This window comes from Micromys minutus (assembly GCF_963924665.1).
Source record: "Micromys minutus genome assembly, chromosome: 1".
Lineage (NCBI taxonomy): Eukaryota > Metazoa > Chordata > Mammalia > Rodentia > Muridae > Micromys > Micromys minutus.
The window spans coordinates 243,747,353-243,766,709 of record NC_137969.1 but is presented as its reverse complement, the minus strand read 5'-3'; the positions used below and the strand labels follow the sequence as shown (position 1 = coordinate 243,766,709).

General features: G+C 39.1%; 1 protein-coding gene across 2 annotated transcripts in view; it reads left to right on the top strand.

The window, feature by feature from the left end:
* RPS6KA5 (ribosomal protein S6 kinase A5) overlaps nt 1-19,357 on the top strand; it is a 172,800-nt gene that overhangs the window by 42,434 nt on the left and 111,009 nt on the right. For both annotated transcript variants that reach the window (XM_080920623.1, XM_080920622.1), the window contains exon 2: nt 12,056-12,127. In XM_080920623.1, the coding sequence (XP_080776749.1) occupies nt 12,056-12,127 (72 nt within the window). The remainder of the gene's footprint in view (nt 1-12,055; nt 12,128-19,357) is intronic.

The following is a 19,357-nucleotide window of genomic DNA, read 5'->3' as shown; positions in this document are numbered from 1 at the left end:
GATAAATGGAAAACAACTCACATGCCTATTGACAGATAAATTTATAAGCAAATGTGTATACATATAATGACATACTACTTAGTTTTAAAAGGAAGAAAAACTTGAAAACATGCTTTAACATAGATAAAATTTAGGGACTTTATGCTCAATAAAATAAGCTAGCCACAATAAAGTTTTGTCTCACTTAAATAAAGACACCTGGACACAGGCAGAGCAGGCCCACTGCCATCAGACTCCAGGAACTCTAAGGGCACAGGGATTGCAGTACAGTCTGGGATCAGACTGGTCTGGCCTCCATCTCTGCCCAGAGCCACAGGCAGAACAGGCACACTGCCCAGAGCTGAGCACCCAGAGGAGTTGCAGGAGTGCTCTCCCTCCTGAGCCCACTAGTGAGCCCACACTCTCTATCCACTGACTATCTAGGGAGAGACCTCCGGGATCTCTGAGGGTGCAGGTATCACACTATTGCTCAGGTCCATGCCCTTCAGGCCTCCATCTGCACCCAGAGATAGAGCTGGCCCATCACCATCGGAACTCAGCCTGCCTATAGAGAGCTGAACACCCAAGACTGATCTCCCTCTGAGGCTCACGGCCCACAGATGCACAGGAAAGACAAGCTCCACTCAGAAACGGCAAGATCAACTAACATTAAAGACAAGATGGCAAGAGGCAAGTGAAAGAATGTAAGCAACAGGAACCAAGACAATCTGGCAGCATCAGAACCCAGCTCTCCCACCACAGCAAGCAGTGCTTATCCCAACACAGCTAAAAAACAAGATTTGGACTTAAAATTGTGCCTCATGCTGATGATAGAGGGCCTTGAGAAGCACATGAATAACTCCTTTAAAGAAATACAGGAGAACACAGAAAAACAAGTACAAGTCCTTAGAGAAACACAGGAAAATACAAGCAAACAGATGAGTGAGTTGAACAAAACCATCCAGGATCTAAAAATGGAAATGGAAACAATAAAGAAAACATGAAGAGAGATAACCTTGGAAATAGAAAACCTAGGGAAGAGGTCAGGAGTCATAGACACAAGCATCACCAACAGAATACAAGAGATGGAAGAGAGAATTTCGGGGGCAGAAGATAACATAGAAAGCATTGACACAACAGTCAGAGAAAATGTAAAAATTAAAAACCTTCTAACCAAAACATCCAGAAAACCTAGGACACAGTGAGAAGACCAAACCTAAGGATAATAGGTGTAGAAGAGAGCAAAGACTCCCAACTGAAAAGCCCAGTAAATACCTACAACAAAATTAGAGAAGAAAACTTCCCTAACCTAAAGAAAGAGATAAACATGAACACACAAGGAACCTACAGAACTCTAAATACATTGAACCAGAAAAGAAATTTCTCCTGACACATAATAGTCAAAACATCAGATGTTCAAAACAAAGAAAGTAAACTAAAAGCAGTAAGGGAAAAAGGACAAGTAACATATTAAGGCAGACCAATGAGAATTACACCAGACTTCTCAACAGAGACAGTTACAGCTAGAAGATCCTGGACAGATGTCATTCAGACCCTAAGAGAACCCAAATGCAAGCCCAGGTTACTATATCCATCAACTCTCAGTTACTATAGATGGAGAAACCAAGATATTGCAGGACAACACCAAATTTACACAATATCGGTAAATCTAGCCCTACAAAGGATAATGGATGGAAAAATTGAACAAAAGGAGGGAAACTACACCTTGTAGGTGTAGGAAAAGCAAGAAAATAATCCTCTTGCAACAAAACTAAAAGAAGAAAGGCACACAAACACAATTCTAACAACAAAAATAACAGAAAACAACAATTATTACTCCTTATTATCTCTTAACATCAGTGGACTCAATTCTCCAATAAAAAGACATAGACTATCAGACTGGATATATAAACAGGACCCAGCATTTTTCTGCCTACAGGAAACTCATCTCGACAATAAAGACAGGCACTACCTCAGAGTAAAAAGTTAGGAAAAAGCTTTCCAAAAAAAATGGTCCCAAGAAACAAGCTGTAGTAGCCATCCTAATATTAAATAAAATAGGTTTTCAAACAAAAGTCATCAAAAAAGATAAGGAAGGACACTTTGTACTTCTTAAAGGAAAAATCTATCAAGACGAACTCTCAATCCTAAACATCTAAGCTCCAAATACAAGGGCACCCGCTTTCATAAATGAAACTTCACTAAAACTCAAAGCATATATTTCACCACAAACAATAATAGTGGGAGATTTCAACACCCCACTCTTGTCAGTGGACAGATTATGGAAGTAGAAACTGAACAGAGACACAGTGAAACTAACAAGTTATGAACCAAATGGCTTTAACAGACATCTGTAGAATATTTCACCCTAAAACAAAAGAATATACCTTCTAATACCTCATGGCACCTTCTCCAAAATTGACCATATAGGCAGTCACAAAAGAGGCCCCATCAGATATAAGACCATCAAAATTACTGCATGCATCGTGTCAGATCACCATAGACTAAGGCTGGTCTTCAGTAACAACAAAAACAACAAAAAGACCACATACACATGGAGGCTCAACAATAGCTTGGTCAAAGAAGAAATAAGAAAAATAAAAGACTTTCTAGAGTTTAATGAAAATGAAGGCAGAACATACCCAAACTTGTTGGACACAATGAAAGCCGTGCTAAGAGGAAAACTCAGAGCTCTGAGCACCTCTAAAAGGAATCTGGAGAGAGCATACACTAACAGCTTGACAGCATAGCTGAAAGTTCTAGAACAAAAAGAAGCAGATACACCTAAGAGGAGTAGATGGCAGGAAGTAATCAAACTAAGAGCTGAAATCAACCAAATAGAAATAAAAAGAACTATACAAAGAATCAACAAAAACTAGGAGCTGGTTCTTTGAGAAAATCAACAAGAATGATAAACCCTTAATCAGACTAATTAGAGGGCACATAGAGAGTATCCAAATTAACAATATCAGAAATGAAAGGGGAGACATAACAACAGAAACTGAGGAAATTCAAGAAATCATCAGATCCTACTACAAAAGCCTATACTCAACAAAACTGAAAAAAACTAGAGGAAATGAACAATTTTCTAGACAGATACAAGGTACCAAAGTTAAATCAGGATCAGATAAACCATATAAACAGTCCCATATCCCCCAAAGAAATAGAAGCAGTTCTCAAAAGCCTTTCAACCAAAAAAATCCCTGGACCAGATGGGTTTTAGTGCAGAGTTCCATCAGACCTTCATAGAAGACCTAATACCAATACTCTCCAAACTATTTCACAAAATAGAAACAGAGTGAACACTACCCAACTCATTCTTTGAAGCCACAATTATGTTCATTCCTAAACCACACAAAGACCCTACAAAGAAAGAGAACTTCAGACCAATTTCTTTCATGAACATTAATGCAAAAATACTCAAAACATTATTGCAAACAGAATCCAAGAACACATCAAAACGACCATTCACCATGATTAAGGAGGCTTCGTTCTAGGGATGCAAGGATGGTTCAATACACAGAAATCTATCAACAAAATCCACTATATAAACAAACTCAAAGGAAAAAAAAACCCACATGATCATCTCTTAGATGCTGAGAAAGCATTTGACAAAATTCAATACCCCTTCATGTTAAAAGTCTTGGAAAGATCAGAAATTTAAGGCCCATACTTAAATATAGTAAAAGCAATATACAGCAAACCAGTAGCCAACATCAACTTAAATGGTGAGAAACTTGAAGTAATCCCACTAAAATCAGGGACTAGACAAAGGTGTCCACTCTCTTCCTCCCTATTTAGTACAGTACTGGAAGTACTAACCAGAGCAATCAGATAGGAAAAAGAGGTCAAAGGGATACAAATTGGAAAGGAAGAAGTGAAAATATCACTATTTGCAGATGATATGATAGTATACTTAAGTGATCTCAAAAATTCCACCAGAGAACTTCTAGAGCTGATAAACAACTTCAGCAAAGTGGCTGGATATAAAATTAACTTGAACAAATCATTAGCCTTCCTCTACCAAAGGATAAACAGGCTGAGAAAGAAATTAGAGAATGGACACCCTTCACAATAATCACAAAGAATATAAAATACATTGGGGTGACCCTAACCAAGCAAGTGAAAGATCTGTAGGACAAGAAATTCAAGAATCTGAAGAAGGAAATTGAAGAAGACCTCAGAAGGTGCAAAGATTTCCCATGCTCATGGATTGGAAGGATCAACATAGTAAAATTGGCCATCTTACCTAAAGCAATCTACAGGTTCAACGCAATCACCATCAAAATTCCAACTCAATTGTTTATAGAATTAGAAAGAGCAATTTTCAAATTTAGTTGAAATAATAAAAAACCCAGGATAGCAAAAACTATTCTCAACAATAAAAAAAAAAAAAAAAAAAACTTTCAGGGGAATCACCATTCCGGACCTCAAGCTGTATTACAGATCAATGTGATTAAAAACTGCATGGTATTGGTACAGAGACATAGAATTGAAGACCCAGAAATGAGCTCACACACCTATGGTCTCTGGATCTTTGACAAAGGAGCTAAAAATACTCAATGGAAAAAGGACACCCTCTTCAACAAATGACGCTGGTTCAACTGGCAGTCAGCATGCAGAAGAATGCAAATAAATCTTTTATTTCTTTGTACAAAGCTCAAGTGCAAGTGGATCAGAGACCTCCACATAAAACCAGGAACACTGAAAATAGTAGAACAGAAAGTTGGGAAGAGCTTAGAACAAACAGGCACAGGGAAAATTTTCCTGAACAGAACACCAATGGCTTATGCTCTAAGATCAAGAATCAACAAATGGGACCTCATGAAATTGCAAAGCTTCTATAAGGCCAAGGACACTGTCAAGTGGACAAAATGGTAACCAACAGATTGGGGAAAGATTTTTATCCTATATCTGATAAAGGGCTAGTATCCAGAATATACAAAGAACTCAAGAAGTTAGACTCCAGAGAATCAAACAATCCTATTTAAAAATGGGGTACAGAGCTAAACAAAGATTTCTCAACTGAGGAATATCAAATGGCTGAGAAGCACCTAAAGAAATTCTCAACATCCCTAGTCAACAGGGAAATGCAAATCAAAACAACCCTGAGATTCCACATCACACCAGTCAGTATGGCTAAGATCAAAAACTCACGTGACAGCAGATGCTGGCAAGGATGTGGACAAAGAGGAACACTTCTCCATTTTTGGTGCGTTTTAAGCTGGTACAATCACTTTGGAAATCAGACTGGTGGTTCCTCAGAAAATTGGACTTAGTTCTCTACCTGAGAACTCTGCTATACCACTCCTACCCAAAAGAAGCTCCAACATCTAACAAGGACACATGTTCCACCATGTTCATAGCAGCCTTATTTATAATAGCCAGAAGCTGGAAAGAACCCAGATGTCCTTCAACAGAGGAATGAATACAGAAATTGTGGTACATTTACACAATTGAGTACTACCCAGCTATTAAAAACAATGATTTTATGAAATTCCTAGGCAAATGGATGGAACTTAAAGCTATCATCCTGAGTGAGGTAACCCAGTCACAAAAGAACACTTATGGTATATACTCATTAGTAAGCTAATACTAGCCTAAAAAACAACTCATAGAAATTATGAAGCTCAAAGAGAAGGGATGCCAGAAGGTGAATGCCTCAGTTTTTAGAAGGGAGAACAAAACACTCATGGGAGGAAATAATGGGACAATAGAGGAACAGAGATTGGAGAAAAGATCATCCAAAGACTGCTTCACCTAGGGTTTCATCATATGCAGACACTAACCCATGCACTATTGCCGATGCCAAGTAGTGCTTACTGGCAGAAATCTGATATGAATGCCTCCTCAGAGGCTCTGCCAGAGCCATACTGATACAGAGGAGGATGCTTACAGCTAGCTATCGGACTTAACACAGGGACTCCAATGGCAGAGCTAGAGAAAGGACTTAAGGAGCTGAAAGGGTCTACAACACCATGGGAAGAACAAAATTATTAACTAACCAAAGCCACCACAATGAGTTCACATGGAGAGCCTCATGACTCCATGTGCATATACAGCAGAGGATATCATTCTCTGGCATCAGTGAGAGGATTGGACTTTGGTTCAGGGAAGGCTCTTTTTCCCAGTGTAGGGGATGCCAAAGAGCTGAGGTAGGAGATGGAGGTTTGGAGAGGAAGCACCATCATGAAGGCAATGGGAGGGGAAGGAGGATGGGATTTGTGGAAAGGGAGTAACATCTGAAATGTAAATACAGAGAATATCCAATAAGGAAAAAAAAAGGTAGCCAAAAATCATAGACACAGAAAGTACAGTGTTGGTTGTCAGGGAAAAGAGGGTTTGTGGAATGGCTACTTATTGATTATAGCGTTTTCAGTGTCACAAGGTGGAGGTTTTGCAGCTGCCGGGGGCTGCACAGCAAAATGAGGATGGTTAGCAAAAGTTAAAATGACCAAGAGAGTCAACTTTCTGTTATGCTGATTTTGCTACAAGAAAGATTAAAAAGACAGGCCAGTCATACATGTAATTAATACATATTTATATTATACAGAGAAGGCTGAAAGAGTCAAATGATGGGGTAAGGAATTAATTTTCTCTCTTTTACACTTTCTCTCCCTTGGAGACAGTATTTCACTTTGTAGACCAGGACAGTTTCAAAATTGCAATCCTCCTGCCTCAACTCCCCAGTCTGGGACCATAGATACACACCACATCCTGCTTAGAAACTAATTCTTTTAATCCTAATATGTAATGAAAGTTTTTATGACTTGTTAATAAACCAAACTGTTTTAAAAATGAATCATTTTAGTGATTATTTGAGTTTTGACATTTAAAAAAACATCATTTGATGTGCCTGTGAAGAGAGTAGTTAAATTCCATTCCAACACGGATTACTGAACCAAAGATCATGCATGTTAAGAAAATAATGCTAATCAAGAAGTAAAGAATTTTCAGCATGTTTCAATGAGAAAAGTATTTATTAGACTTCTAAATAATATTTAGGTTAAGTTAAGTAATTTCCAAAACCCTATCAATGCAGGGAGCTATGGGAGTGGAGGCAGGAAGATTGTCAGAGGGGATGCAAGACACAGGGACACAGTTAGGAACACACAGGGACTGTGGCAGCATGCACAGGGACAACACAGGTTCAACCAGATGTGGACTGGGGTTGGGGATGACTGGGAGGAGACGGAGGACGGGCAACTGTGATGTATTAGGAGTTTTCAATCAGAAAATTCTATTTATGAATTTTTAGGTAGGGTCTTACTAAGTAGCCCCACCCGGCCTGGAATTCATTTTGTAAACCAGGCTGGATTTGAACTCAGAAGATCCTTTGCCTCTGATTCAGTTAATTAACAGTAGACACAGGCTTGTAGGACACCTTAGAAAAATCTAAAATATTTTAATCCTGCTGTGGGTACCATATTCAATCCCAGCTCTGAAAATCTGAGCTCACACTTCTGTGGACTAACTGGCTAGTTCCAGTTTATGTTTTTAAGTCTGCTAATACACTTAAAAAATACTGAGTTTCATAAGGTGGTGCTTGTAAGGGAGGGTTAACTCTTTCAGGGTTTAGGCTAAGGTATGGTTTGGTGTCATTTTGCTGTTATAACCAGAAATGCCCACACTCTGATCTTCCAGTCTGATCTTTAACCCTCAGGAGCCACACAGGACCTGTCCGTGCACAGCAGCTGGAATCAGAGTACCACCTTAGCAATGGCTGCATGCATTTCTAGCATGTCCGTATAGAACTAGTATATGAAGTTTTCAGGAAGTTTAGGCTTACAACCCAAGTGAGACTTTGTCCTTCCTGACCAGCTCTGTCTAGTCATAATCTCAGGACCAGTGTATCTAGGCATGTGGTTTATAATGTTAGAAGGGAGAGAAAATAGTTAGCGAACTCCAGTTGTCTTATTCAGACTTGCGCAATAAACTTCCACTGACATATGCGATGGCACTCACAGTACCTGAGGTGCCCAAGCAGAATTGCTGCTGATATGTGCTAGCCGGAATTATATAATTTTAGGCCTACCTAAACTACAAACTGATCTATGTAACGTGACCTTATCTAAAACCGAAATATGTTCCCGAATAGTTACAACAAATGCATTAAGTAGCCATGACTCCCTTGTGGAGGCTGAAATGCCCAGGGTCAGACATTGCCAGCTGTGGTCCTAATGACTGCTTTCCCACAGGGCAGAGAGCAGAGCAAGAAAAGCCTTTCCTGTCTCTTTTTAGGAATTATTTTTGTATTTAATGTTTGACAATTTTTAGATGTATTGTGAACATATTCATCCTGTTATCCTCTTGTCAAACAAACAAACTGGTTGAAATATAGCATCAGGACAACCACATTTACTTTATTAACTACCATACACACCGAGGAAGAACAAGAGAACCTTCCCTAAGAAGTCAGGCCATGCTGGAAATTTGAGTCAGAACTCCTCAAATGGTGCAGGTGAGATGGATTAACGGGTAAAGGTGCTTGCTGCAGAACGGAGAACCTGTTTGATCATGGCACCCACATGGTAAAAAGGAGGCCTGGTTACCAGATGATATGCTCTGATTGTCACATGCATGCCACAACATGTACATGTAAGTCAGTAAATAACTAATAAACATAAAAAAAATACTTGTGTAGCAGCCATCTTTTCTTTTTAATTCCCCTTTCTTTACGGTCCAGTCATTGCCCCTCCTCCCTTTCTGCCCTCCCACAGTTCCTCATCCCATTTCTCCCCTTCCCCACAACACCCAAGGCCTTCCCACTCTCTGGGGCCTTAAGTCTCCAGGATTAGGCAAGTCTTCTCCCACTGAGGCCAGCCAGACTAGGCAGCCCTCTGCTGTATATATGATGGGGTTGGGGGGGTGAGGGTGGGGATTGGGCAGTGTATGTATGCTGCCTGGTTGGTTGCTCAGTGTCAGAGAGCTCTCAGGGGTTTGGGAATAGTTGGGTGTAAGTATCTGTCATTCTCACTCAGCAGCTGATCTTTTAAACATAGTAACTCTACCTGCCCCCCCCCATTCATGTATTGAAAACAATGTAATTTTGAGTTTTCTGTCAGAATTTTGGACTTACACAGGTTTACTAACCCCTCTTACCTGTGGGGAGGACTAGGAAAGGAATGTGCTGGGGCATACTCTGACTAGGAGAAGGAACAAAGGCTGCTGTCCTCTTACAACCACAGCCCCAGTAAAGTATCATCACAGAGGGAAGTTGTAACTGCTCCAGCCATGTTGACTCTGGTGCCTTGATCCCAGGCCTGAAGTTCATCTTCTGAGCAACATGATTTGGACTTACTAAGCCTTGTGACTGTCTCACAAATGTAGAAAACAGTGATGTGTAGGTAATGTTTATTTCACCTCTAAGGTGAAATAAAATCTGTAAATATTTAAAGTCTTATTCTAATAGTGTTAGTATTCTTAATTTGAAGTTTGAGATCTTGTTCTTGAGGCTAACAATTTAATTAAGAAAAAAATACAGTTTATTTTTAGCGCTTCTTGTTCTAAAGCTTTAACTGTACTGACAAAACAATAGCATAGAAGTGAGAACTGTTTAGACTCACATGTTGGAGTATGTGTTTGTTTCAGAATCTATGTAATTTAATGCAATATTACTGTTTGCTCTTTAAAAAGTCCTGTTTCCTTTCTTCGTTATTGTTCTATTGCTGTGAAGAGCCACCATGACCAAGGCAACTCTCATCAGAGAAAGCATTTAACTGGGTGTGTGCCTGCGATGTATGTTGTGCTCATCACCGTGGCAGGCATGGCACTGGAGCAGTAGCTGAGAGCTTTGTGGGCTGGTCCACAGGGAGTGTGGGGTGGGCTGCAGATACCAGGCCTTGTGTGGGCTTTTGGAACTTCAAACCCACAGAGGCAGCTTTCCCCAGTGCTTTTTCCAGCAAGACCATGCTTCCTAATCTTATCAAACAGCTCATAAAATGGGGGCTAGTCATGCAACTATGTGACCCTATGGGGGGCTTTTTCATTCAAACCACCACATACTCTAAACAGAAACCTTAGGCATGGTGAGCTGGTTGGACCCAGTGATCTCCTTAGGACTTACTGGTCCCTTTGAAAGTTTTAAATTAAAATGATTAAAAACGTAATTTAAAATTCAAATCTAGTTACACTTTGACAAAATATTGAAATTATTGCTTCAAACTTGTAGCTCTGAAATTTCTTACTTGAGCTGAATTTTCTTAAAGTTATTGAGGTTATCTCTCCCTTAGTGAAATGAGTCAATTCAAGCCAGATTAGGTTATATTGAATGCAGGTTTACTGGGAAGCTGCTCTTGGGCAAGTTCACTGGCCCCAAGGACCAAGGTCAGGGAAGAGTCACTATGGGGAGAGAAGGTGGTAAGAGAAAGAAAAAGGGCATGAACATGGAGGGGGAGGTGGAGGTGGAGGAGGGGAATGGGGAAAAGGAACAAAGAAGGAGAGAACTGGGAGACCAAAATATCTTGATTATATAGGGAAGAAACTCTGGGGGAAGGGCAGCTCAGTCCCTGAGCTGGAAAGTTCAGGTTTGAGGATAGGGTATGCCAGGGAGGGACTGAGGGATGCTGGGAGAACATGGAGGCCAGGTTTACTTTGGTATATAAAATATGCTCCTCAGTCCCTTGTCCCCAGGTGTGAAACCACAGGTATGGTCTCAGAATTTGTTTATAAACACTTGGCTTATATACATCACGTACCGTATAAATTTACTGTATATACATCATGTACCGTATAAATTTACTGTATAAAATTTGACTCATTCAATCCTCATTACAACTCTATGAGGTAGATCTCATTCTATTTTTTTTTTTTAATTTTAGACATTTTGAAGATTTGTATGCTGATCACCCCGTATACTCACTGTCTGCATTCTGTATTTGTTATATCTGGTTTATGACATAGGTGTTTATATTCAGCCATTAGTCCACCTTACCTTTCAATGTTTACCAAATAGTGTGTAGACAGCAGTATGCTGTAGGGGTAGAGTCTGTGGCTGTTGCTAGTTGTCCATGTCTTACCTTATTGGGAACTGACACATGGAGAAGCAACTTATTGAAGGGGACACAACATTTAGGTGGTGTATTTAGTAGTTGGATCAAACGTTCTTGACAAATTCTACAGAAAGCTAGTTCACATAGTATTCATCGGCATTATCATAAAGAGTACTTTTTCAATAAGTTTTAAGAATGCCGTATCTCAGCCTTGAAGTACAAGATCTGTGAGGTCCTAAAGGAAAGAAGCCATTTAACTCTGCTAAAGCCAACCATTTTTTAGTTTTGTTTTTGTTTTTGTTTTTTTCCTCCCAACAGCCTTTTCACATGTAATTAGGCAGATCCAGAACCCATTGGAATTACTATGGGAAATGCTCACTTTGAACACATCTGTCTTTTGCTTATTTGGGAGAAAATATGTTTTGAAGAGTGTGTGTATTTAAGCCATCCCTAGATTTGTAGACCTGACAGAAATCTTACAGTTCTCTGGCTAGTGCACTCACTTGGTCGGGGGGGGGGGGGGGGCTGAGACAGTGTGCATATAGCTAGTGTGCATTAGCTCATGCCCACATGCTTAGTGGCACAGATGGAACTAGAGTGCAGCCCAGGGTCAAGCATGGGACTCACTGAGTATTTGCTGCATAAATAAACGCATGTCAGTCTATCCAGTCTTCACTACAGATCTACCTCTATTATAACTTTTGTTTATCTTTAGTCTTTATGTCGATTTAACCTGTGGTACGTATAATGTCTAGTCACTACAATTCTTTCTTTCTTTTTTTGAGACAAGGTTTCTATGTGTAGCTCTGTCTATCCTGGAACTTACTCTGTAGATCAGGCTGGCCTCAAACTCAGAGATTCATCTGCACCCCCCCCACCCCACCCCAGTGCTGACATTAAATGCTTGTGCCACCACCCAGTGGTTTTATTAAAATTAAGAAACAAAGCGCAACTATACAATTTAACAAGTAATTACATAGAAAAAGTTCAGGTTAAGAAAGAGAGCTTTCTGATACTCCCAGAAGTCCCCAGTGACTCCTCTTGTTGCCAACCCCTTTAATATTCTTTCTTTCTTTTCTCTTTAGCCAACTTAACAGGACATGCAGAGAAGGTGGGAATTGAAAATTTTGAGCTGCTGAAGGTCCTAGGAACTGGAGGTAAATCTCAGGTTTATTCCCTCTTTTTAAGAACAGCAAATACTTGTTATTCTGTGACATTTCATCAGAAATTGACTGTTTTAGAAGCATGAGGAATCCAGTAAGAGAGCTAAAGAATCTCTTTTGCCTGATTCAGTCCCAGTGTATGAGATGCCAGGGCAACACTGACCAGAGTTTCAGGCTAGCCTGAGCTATATAAAGCAAGACCTTATTCTCCAAACAAGCCAACAACAAAGAAAGCCCTTTTAATCTTATGTGTTGGGAATGTAAGCCAGTCTTTAGAAGTCTAGCATGTGTAGGGAACTTATTACATGACAGCACCTTATAAAGTGATATATGTTGATTGATTATTCAGTCTTCTTTTAAGACTGTTGTAATTCAGGGCACACCATTGTGATAATGAAAAAGTCAGGATCCTTCCCTTCATTAACCCAACACTTAAGAGTCTGGCTAATTGAAGCCTAGTTCTATTTATGTTCCATCGTCTATGTAAGATTGAAATGATCTGTATTCATTAACATTTTAGAAAGCTTTTCTAAGTCATAAATTAAAAACAGTCATAGAGGAGAATATACTCTGTACAATTACATAATAGAAATAATTATATTAATGTCTACTTGTATTCGAGTGGAGAAAAACTCTGGGATGTATCCTCAAACAGTAACATGATATGATATCTGGGTGATTTTGTATTTTGGGCTTTATTATTTCTGGTGTCTTTGAAAATTCTCTGCCTCAACTCCTGTTGTTCAGAAGTCGGGCTGGTCCTGCACCCAGAAGAGCCTTCGGGCAGTGTATTGCTCCTCTGTCACTCCTCTCTAGTTAGTTCACAATCTAAGCCACAGGTTTGCACTGGGCCTGCTGGTCCTGTAGCTGGTTTATCAGTGAGTGCCTGCCCTGCTCTGCAGTTAGCACTGCCAGGAGAGCTTGCCATCCTCACTCTATCAAGTCTTACTGAAGAAGCTCTCAGCTCTTTCTGTCCTTAGCAGACTGTGGACACTTCCATGGAAGGAGAAGCAAGGCCTTAAAGGACATCATTCTTTCCCACTAAAGTTTAACTTCACAGGTTAAGGAACATCTGCCTTTTTAGATTTTTCAGGTCTGGTGGGAACTTGCTACTACCAGCTCTCCAGCAGGAGAGAAGTCTGGGCTTCTGCCATCGCTTCCCTTGCCTAGCATCACATACGTTTGTGTTCACATGAGCAAAATCTCTCTAGGTAGTTCAGTAGTGAGCTTTTGTGCCTTGGGTCCTGTCCTACAGAGGTTTGTTTTATAGCCATCTGTAGTTGTTGAGCATACAGTGTAGAGCCACTTTTTATAAGCACCAATGAGCAAGCCTGATGGTGTATTCTTACTAGCCAAGGCTGCGATGCCAGAAAGGGTCTGTGTTAAATCAGATGCTCAACGTGAGCATTCTCCAGAGTTCACTCACCTCTGGATTGATTATAGATGTATATTTTTTTCAGGAATAAAATTAGCCTCGTTTTACATGATCAACGAAATATCTATTCAGAGGGGAAACAAGTCCAGAGCCATGGAGAATGGCTCCCTTAAAAATAGTGTTTGCAACATATTGCCAAAAACTTTTCAGGTCAAGTTCTGCTCACAGAGTGTGTTGCATTTTCAGTTTCTTTCTTTTTGGTGACAGCTTAATTGAGATGCAGTGCATGTACCATTTTACCCATTTAAAGTATGCACTGAATGTTTCTGGTGTATTTAGAGCTGCACAGCCATGGCCGCAGTCAGTTTCAGAACACTTTGATTTAACCCCAAGAAGAAACCTCAAATCCTTTAGCTGTTACTTTGTAAGATTACCATCCTCTCTGCCCATAACAACCACTAAGTTATTCTGGACATTTCCTATAAGTGGATTCATATAATATGTGGAATTTGGTGATTGGCTTCTTTGATACAGTGTAGAGTTCTCTAGGTTAAAGTATGTTGTAGCAGATAGCACTTCTTTCTCTTTGTGGTTAAGGAGTTCATTGTCTGACTCTACTACATTTTCCTCATCTGTTCATCAGCTGATGACAGTGAAGATTAGCTTTACTTACCAACTTGATAAAACCTGTAATCCCCTGGCATGAGAGTCTCAACACTGTGTTATTAGGTTGGTGGTGGGCATGTCTGTTGTCTTAAGTTAATTGATGGGGGAAGACCAAGCCCAGTGTGTGCGGCATGATTCCCTAGTAGAGTTTCCAGAACTGTTTTAAAAGTGGGAAAATTGAAATAAGCAAGCAAAAGCATGCATGCATTGCTGTCTGCTTTTGACCATGGGTGTGGTGGGACTAGCTGTTGCTCATCCCTGCAATGATAGGCTGCAACTAGAAACTGAAATCAACCCCCTTTCCACTATGCTGCTTTTGTTGGGGCGTTTTATCATAGCAGGAGTGAGTTTGGGACAGTGACCACTGGAGTCTTTCCCACTGTTTATCTGAGAATTGTAAACTTGAGTGCTGTGAACATCAGACTTGGAGCTTCATGTCAACCTAGGTTTCTGTCTCTTGGGTATATTTCTAGGAGCAAATTGCCAGTTTAAATAGCAACTCTGTTTAAGTTCTCCAGGAGCTGCTAGACTGTTTCCCAAAATGTCTACACCATTTATATTCTCGTGAACAGTGTGTAAGGGTTCCAGGTTCTTCACATTCTTGTCAACATTCATTATCTAATTTTTCATCATTCTACTACATGTAAAATTACTTAGGTTGATCTTCAAGGAAAAAAGTCATTAATAGTTTTTTCTTGTCTGGCCAAATGATTACATTGTATTAATGGATTTATTGTCCATTTTCAGATTTTTTAAAGTCATGCATAATTTTAAATATTTTGCATAAAAGTAATATGTTTTCTCTTAAATTTTCTCCAGTTTTAAGTCATCTTTGAAATGACGGTGGTTTTGTTTGTTTACTGAAGGTTAAGATTAACAATTTGTATATCAGTTAGAAATCTGAGGCAGAAAAATACTACAAGTGTAAATTTCACTTTTCATCCATGTTATTTGGAGAGTTGTAGCATCTTGGTGTTTTGAAGAGATTCCCAGGTAAACCAGAGTTTTCCCAGCAGAGCGGCCCAGAGCTCTCCCATTGTGGGTGAAGGGAAGCTGGACATTGCCACAGGATATTGCTCACCTGGTACTTAGCAGGATAAACCCAGTGTGGCCTTCTTTAAATGGAACGCACAGACTGATGCCAGGGCACACCTTTTTCTTATTTATTTCATTTCAGGGAAATGGTCTTTGGACAAATTCCTCCCCATTCATCATTGCCTTTATTTTATTTGCAGGAAAACTAACATATTGCATAAGTGAAATCCACTATATAATGCTTAAGACAAAGACCTTAAAACAGATTTTTTTTTTAATCCTTTGCTGGCCCGGAGCTTGCCATGGCTGGCCTCAAACCCATAGATGTCCATTTACTTCCTCCCTGAGAACTAAAATGGAAGTTTAAAAAACACTTATATGAAAATACAAAAACCTCATCCATCTTACACTGCTAGTTTCCTAACTTTGTGCATTCATTAACTGTTACTTAACGAGTACTCTAAGGTTGATATGCTTTATAGAGACTCATATGTTTAAAGATAATAATTAGGGTAGATTTCCCTTTGGGTAACATGAACGACACTGCTGTTTGGTTTAAACTGGGTATCGTATCTTGATTATTAAGCTGAATCAACTCAGCACTAGAAGACATCGTTATTCTATGAAAGCTGTTTCAGTCTCTATTCACCATTTGTACTCATGCCTTTCTTGTGGCTCTGATCAGTTAGTTACCTGGCAGACATTATGTAAAGGGAAGAAGGGTTTATTTTACTGAATAGTTTCATGGTGAGATGGCATGGTGGTGTTCATGGTGGCAGAAGCCTGAGACAGGCAACTTGCTCACGCCTCTGTGGATTAGAAAGTAGGGAGCAAACGCTTTGTCAGATACTTAGGTGAGACTATAATTTTCAGGGTCTATCCATCTCCTAATGGTCCCAAACCTTACAAAACAGTCTCATAATTTGGGGACCAGGTGAGGACATTGCTTATTCAAACTGTAGTACCATCTAATCAGGCACCTTTAAGAGATTCAGGGATGACCCTCCAAAGCACACTAAGGAATATACCAGCTAACATGGGACAGTTAGAACAATGTCAGGAGAATGTCTTGAGTAAACCTTGAAGCTTATTAAAACAATACGGTGAGAACCTTCCCCCCCCCCCAAATTATAAGAAAATTAATTCCTTATAACTTTGAGACAAACTGTGTTATTTAAAGAATAACACAGTACTTACTTCACACTGTACTTGACACAGTACATACTGCATTATAACTTTGACAGACACAGAATTCTTAGGTTTCAGATAAATTTAATTGACCTCATAATTCATTAGTACTACTTCAAACAGAGCAACTTCAAATAGAGCAAATGCTTATCCATAAGCAACATCTACAAATAGTTCTTACTCTATATAGTTCTTAGGAAAATGTACTTATTCTTCAAGCAGTCATATGGATATTATAAATATGAGGTGTATGTCACAATTTGGTGAAATTTCATACCAATCCTTTATGATTTTTCATCCTTTTTCAGTAGACAAAAGCTTTTCAAAAATTTCCTAAGCACAGCTCATCTCCTGGTATTAATAAAAGCTGGAACCCATCAGCAGTTAAAAAAGTGTTTGAGGCCAGCAAGATGGCTTGGTGGATAAAAATACTTGCTGCCAAGACTGACCTCCTGAATATACATGTGGAAAGAGAGAACAGAAAGTTGTCTTCTGACTTTCATGTATGCAACACACATGCACTAAAATGCTTTATGCACAAAACAATCTGTGCAGGGTAGTGTGAGTCAAAGTTTCAAGTGCTCTTACTACTGAACTTTTAAAAACATTCTCTAAAAATGAAATATTAATTAGTTTTCACATCACAATTTTAGTATGTAAACAAGACTTGTAAAATTAATTCCATTTCTTGATCTGGCAGTTTTCTATATGACAGAATGTTCTAGTTACAGAAGTAGAAATGAAGAGATACTTTATTTTCTCTTTTAGGTTAGATAAAAGCTAAGATGTTCTGAAAACCCCTTTTATTAAATCCCCAAAGTGCTAGATAAAATATATTTTTAAAATTAAGTCTGCTACTGACTGTATAGGTTAACTGACAAGAATAAGGAAAATCCTTAGATTCAAAAGAGTAAATGGGAATAAGAATGTAAAGAACTAAGTCAGCTCCCGAAGGCAGAAGTTTTGCTGGGATTCTACAGTAAGGTGAAGTAGGTTTTACATTTACAGTTTGCATGCTTGGTATGATAGATTGTGTCTAAGGCCCGGGAGAGATACCAACAACTACTACTCAGTAAAAAAAGGAAAAAAAAAATCAGCCTGAAAAAGGAGGAAAAAAAAACTTTCTGGCTCAGCATTGGCTTGAGAAATGCAAGTCTTCTGAGCATGCTGCTCAGCTAGAAGCAGCCTCAACAATTCATGCCATTATGCTATGCAATAATTAAAGTCAAACAGGAATCTAACTTAGTCCAGCATTTAATAGAAAAAGGAAACATTAATCCTCTCAGGAGGAATACACTCTTCCCACACCCCTTTCTTTGTAGTGGAGTGTGTGTGTGTTTGTGTGGGGATGTGCTCAGGTGTGTGCCTGCCATTAGTTGCCATCAGTATCTTCCCAATCATCCTCACCTTTCCTTTTCCCTTTTCTTTCTAAAACATCCTCTTGCTAAGCCCAGAACTCAGCAATTCAACTATGCTCTCTCTCCCCGCAATGAGCCTGCCTCTAACCCCAGCACTGAGGATGCAGACCAGATGTGTGGGGAGGTGAACTTAGGCTTTCTGCTTGCAGGCACTTGACAGACTGAACCGTCTTTCAAGCTTTTACATAGATATTAAAGGAAGTTCTAGAGAAAGTTATATAGGTAAAGTCAGTACTATAAACACTGCAAACATCCAGGAACAAGGCAGTAGGTTTGCGAGAATGGAAATAATAAAGCAACATAGATATAGATTATTTATTTTAGATTTGAGATATGAGATATGATGTAAACACTTATGGTTATTTTAGTTGGAAAATGTGTATTTATGGGGTAGAATATAAGGTTTTTATTTATTTGTACATTGTACAGAGATTTACTGAAGATAATTGTGTAACATATTCATCACCTCACTGATTTTTTTTTATAGTAAAGATGTGAAAAACATGTATTAGCAATATTAGAATAGTCAGTAAATTGTTATCTTTAACTGTGGTTACTATGCAATACTATAGTATAGTACTAAAGCTATTTTTTAGGCAGGGCATGGTGGTATACACTTTTAATTCCAACACTTAGGAAACAGAGTCAGGCAGATCTCTGAGTTCAAGGCTAGCCTGCTCTACATAATTAATTCAAGGACAGTCAGGGTTACATAGAATTGGACTCTGCCTCAAAAGACAGACAACAAACAAAAAGTCAACAAGAAGAAAAGTTATGCTTTCAGATGACTTGAAGCTATATGTTTTGATCAACATCTCAGAGGTTTTTGATGGTACTATTAAGAACAGAAATAGTTTTGGAGAGATGGCTCAGCAGTTCTTGTTTCTCTTACAGAGGACACAGGTTTAGTTTCCAGCATTTCTATGGGAAATCACTATCCATAACTGCAGTTCCAGAGATGCCGTCTTATTTTCCACGGGCCCAAGGCACAAACGTGTTACATATACATATGTACATGAAGGCAGAATACTCATATGCATAAATCTTTAAAAACATAAAACATGCTATCTGGGTTTGGCACATGCCTATAATTCTGGCACTTGGGAAATGAAGAGAGGAAGACTACGATTTCAGGGTTAGCCTAGGCTATCTCAAAAAAGAGAAAATAAGAAAGAATGAGTCAATGAGTAAGGCATGCTAAGAAAACGACTATGTAGATTTTCATTTCCCTCCTGAAAAGACCATGGGACTGGAGAGATGGCCTAGTAGTTAAGAGTACTTACTAGTTCTTTCACTGTATCTATGTTTAGTTCCTAGCACCTGCATTGGGTCTCCCCAACTGTCTGTACTCCCAGCTCCAGGGGATTTATATCCTCTTCTGGACTCTTATGTGCAAATGTGCAGACATACAAGATCCCCCCTACACACACATTTAAAATAATTTTTCTAAAGAACTACTTAAAGTATAGACCAGCAGAATACTATTTATTTAACCAGTACTATTATTATTAGTGTAAAAATACTTATTCAAATGATAAAAAC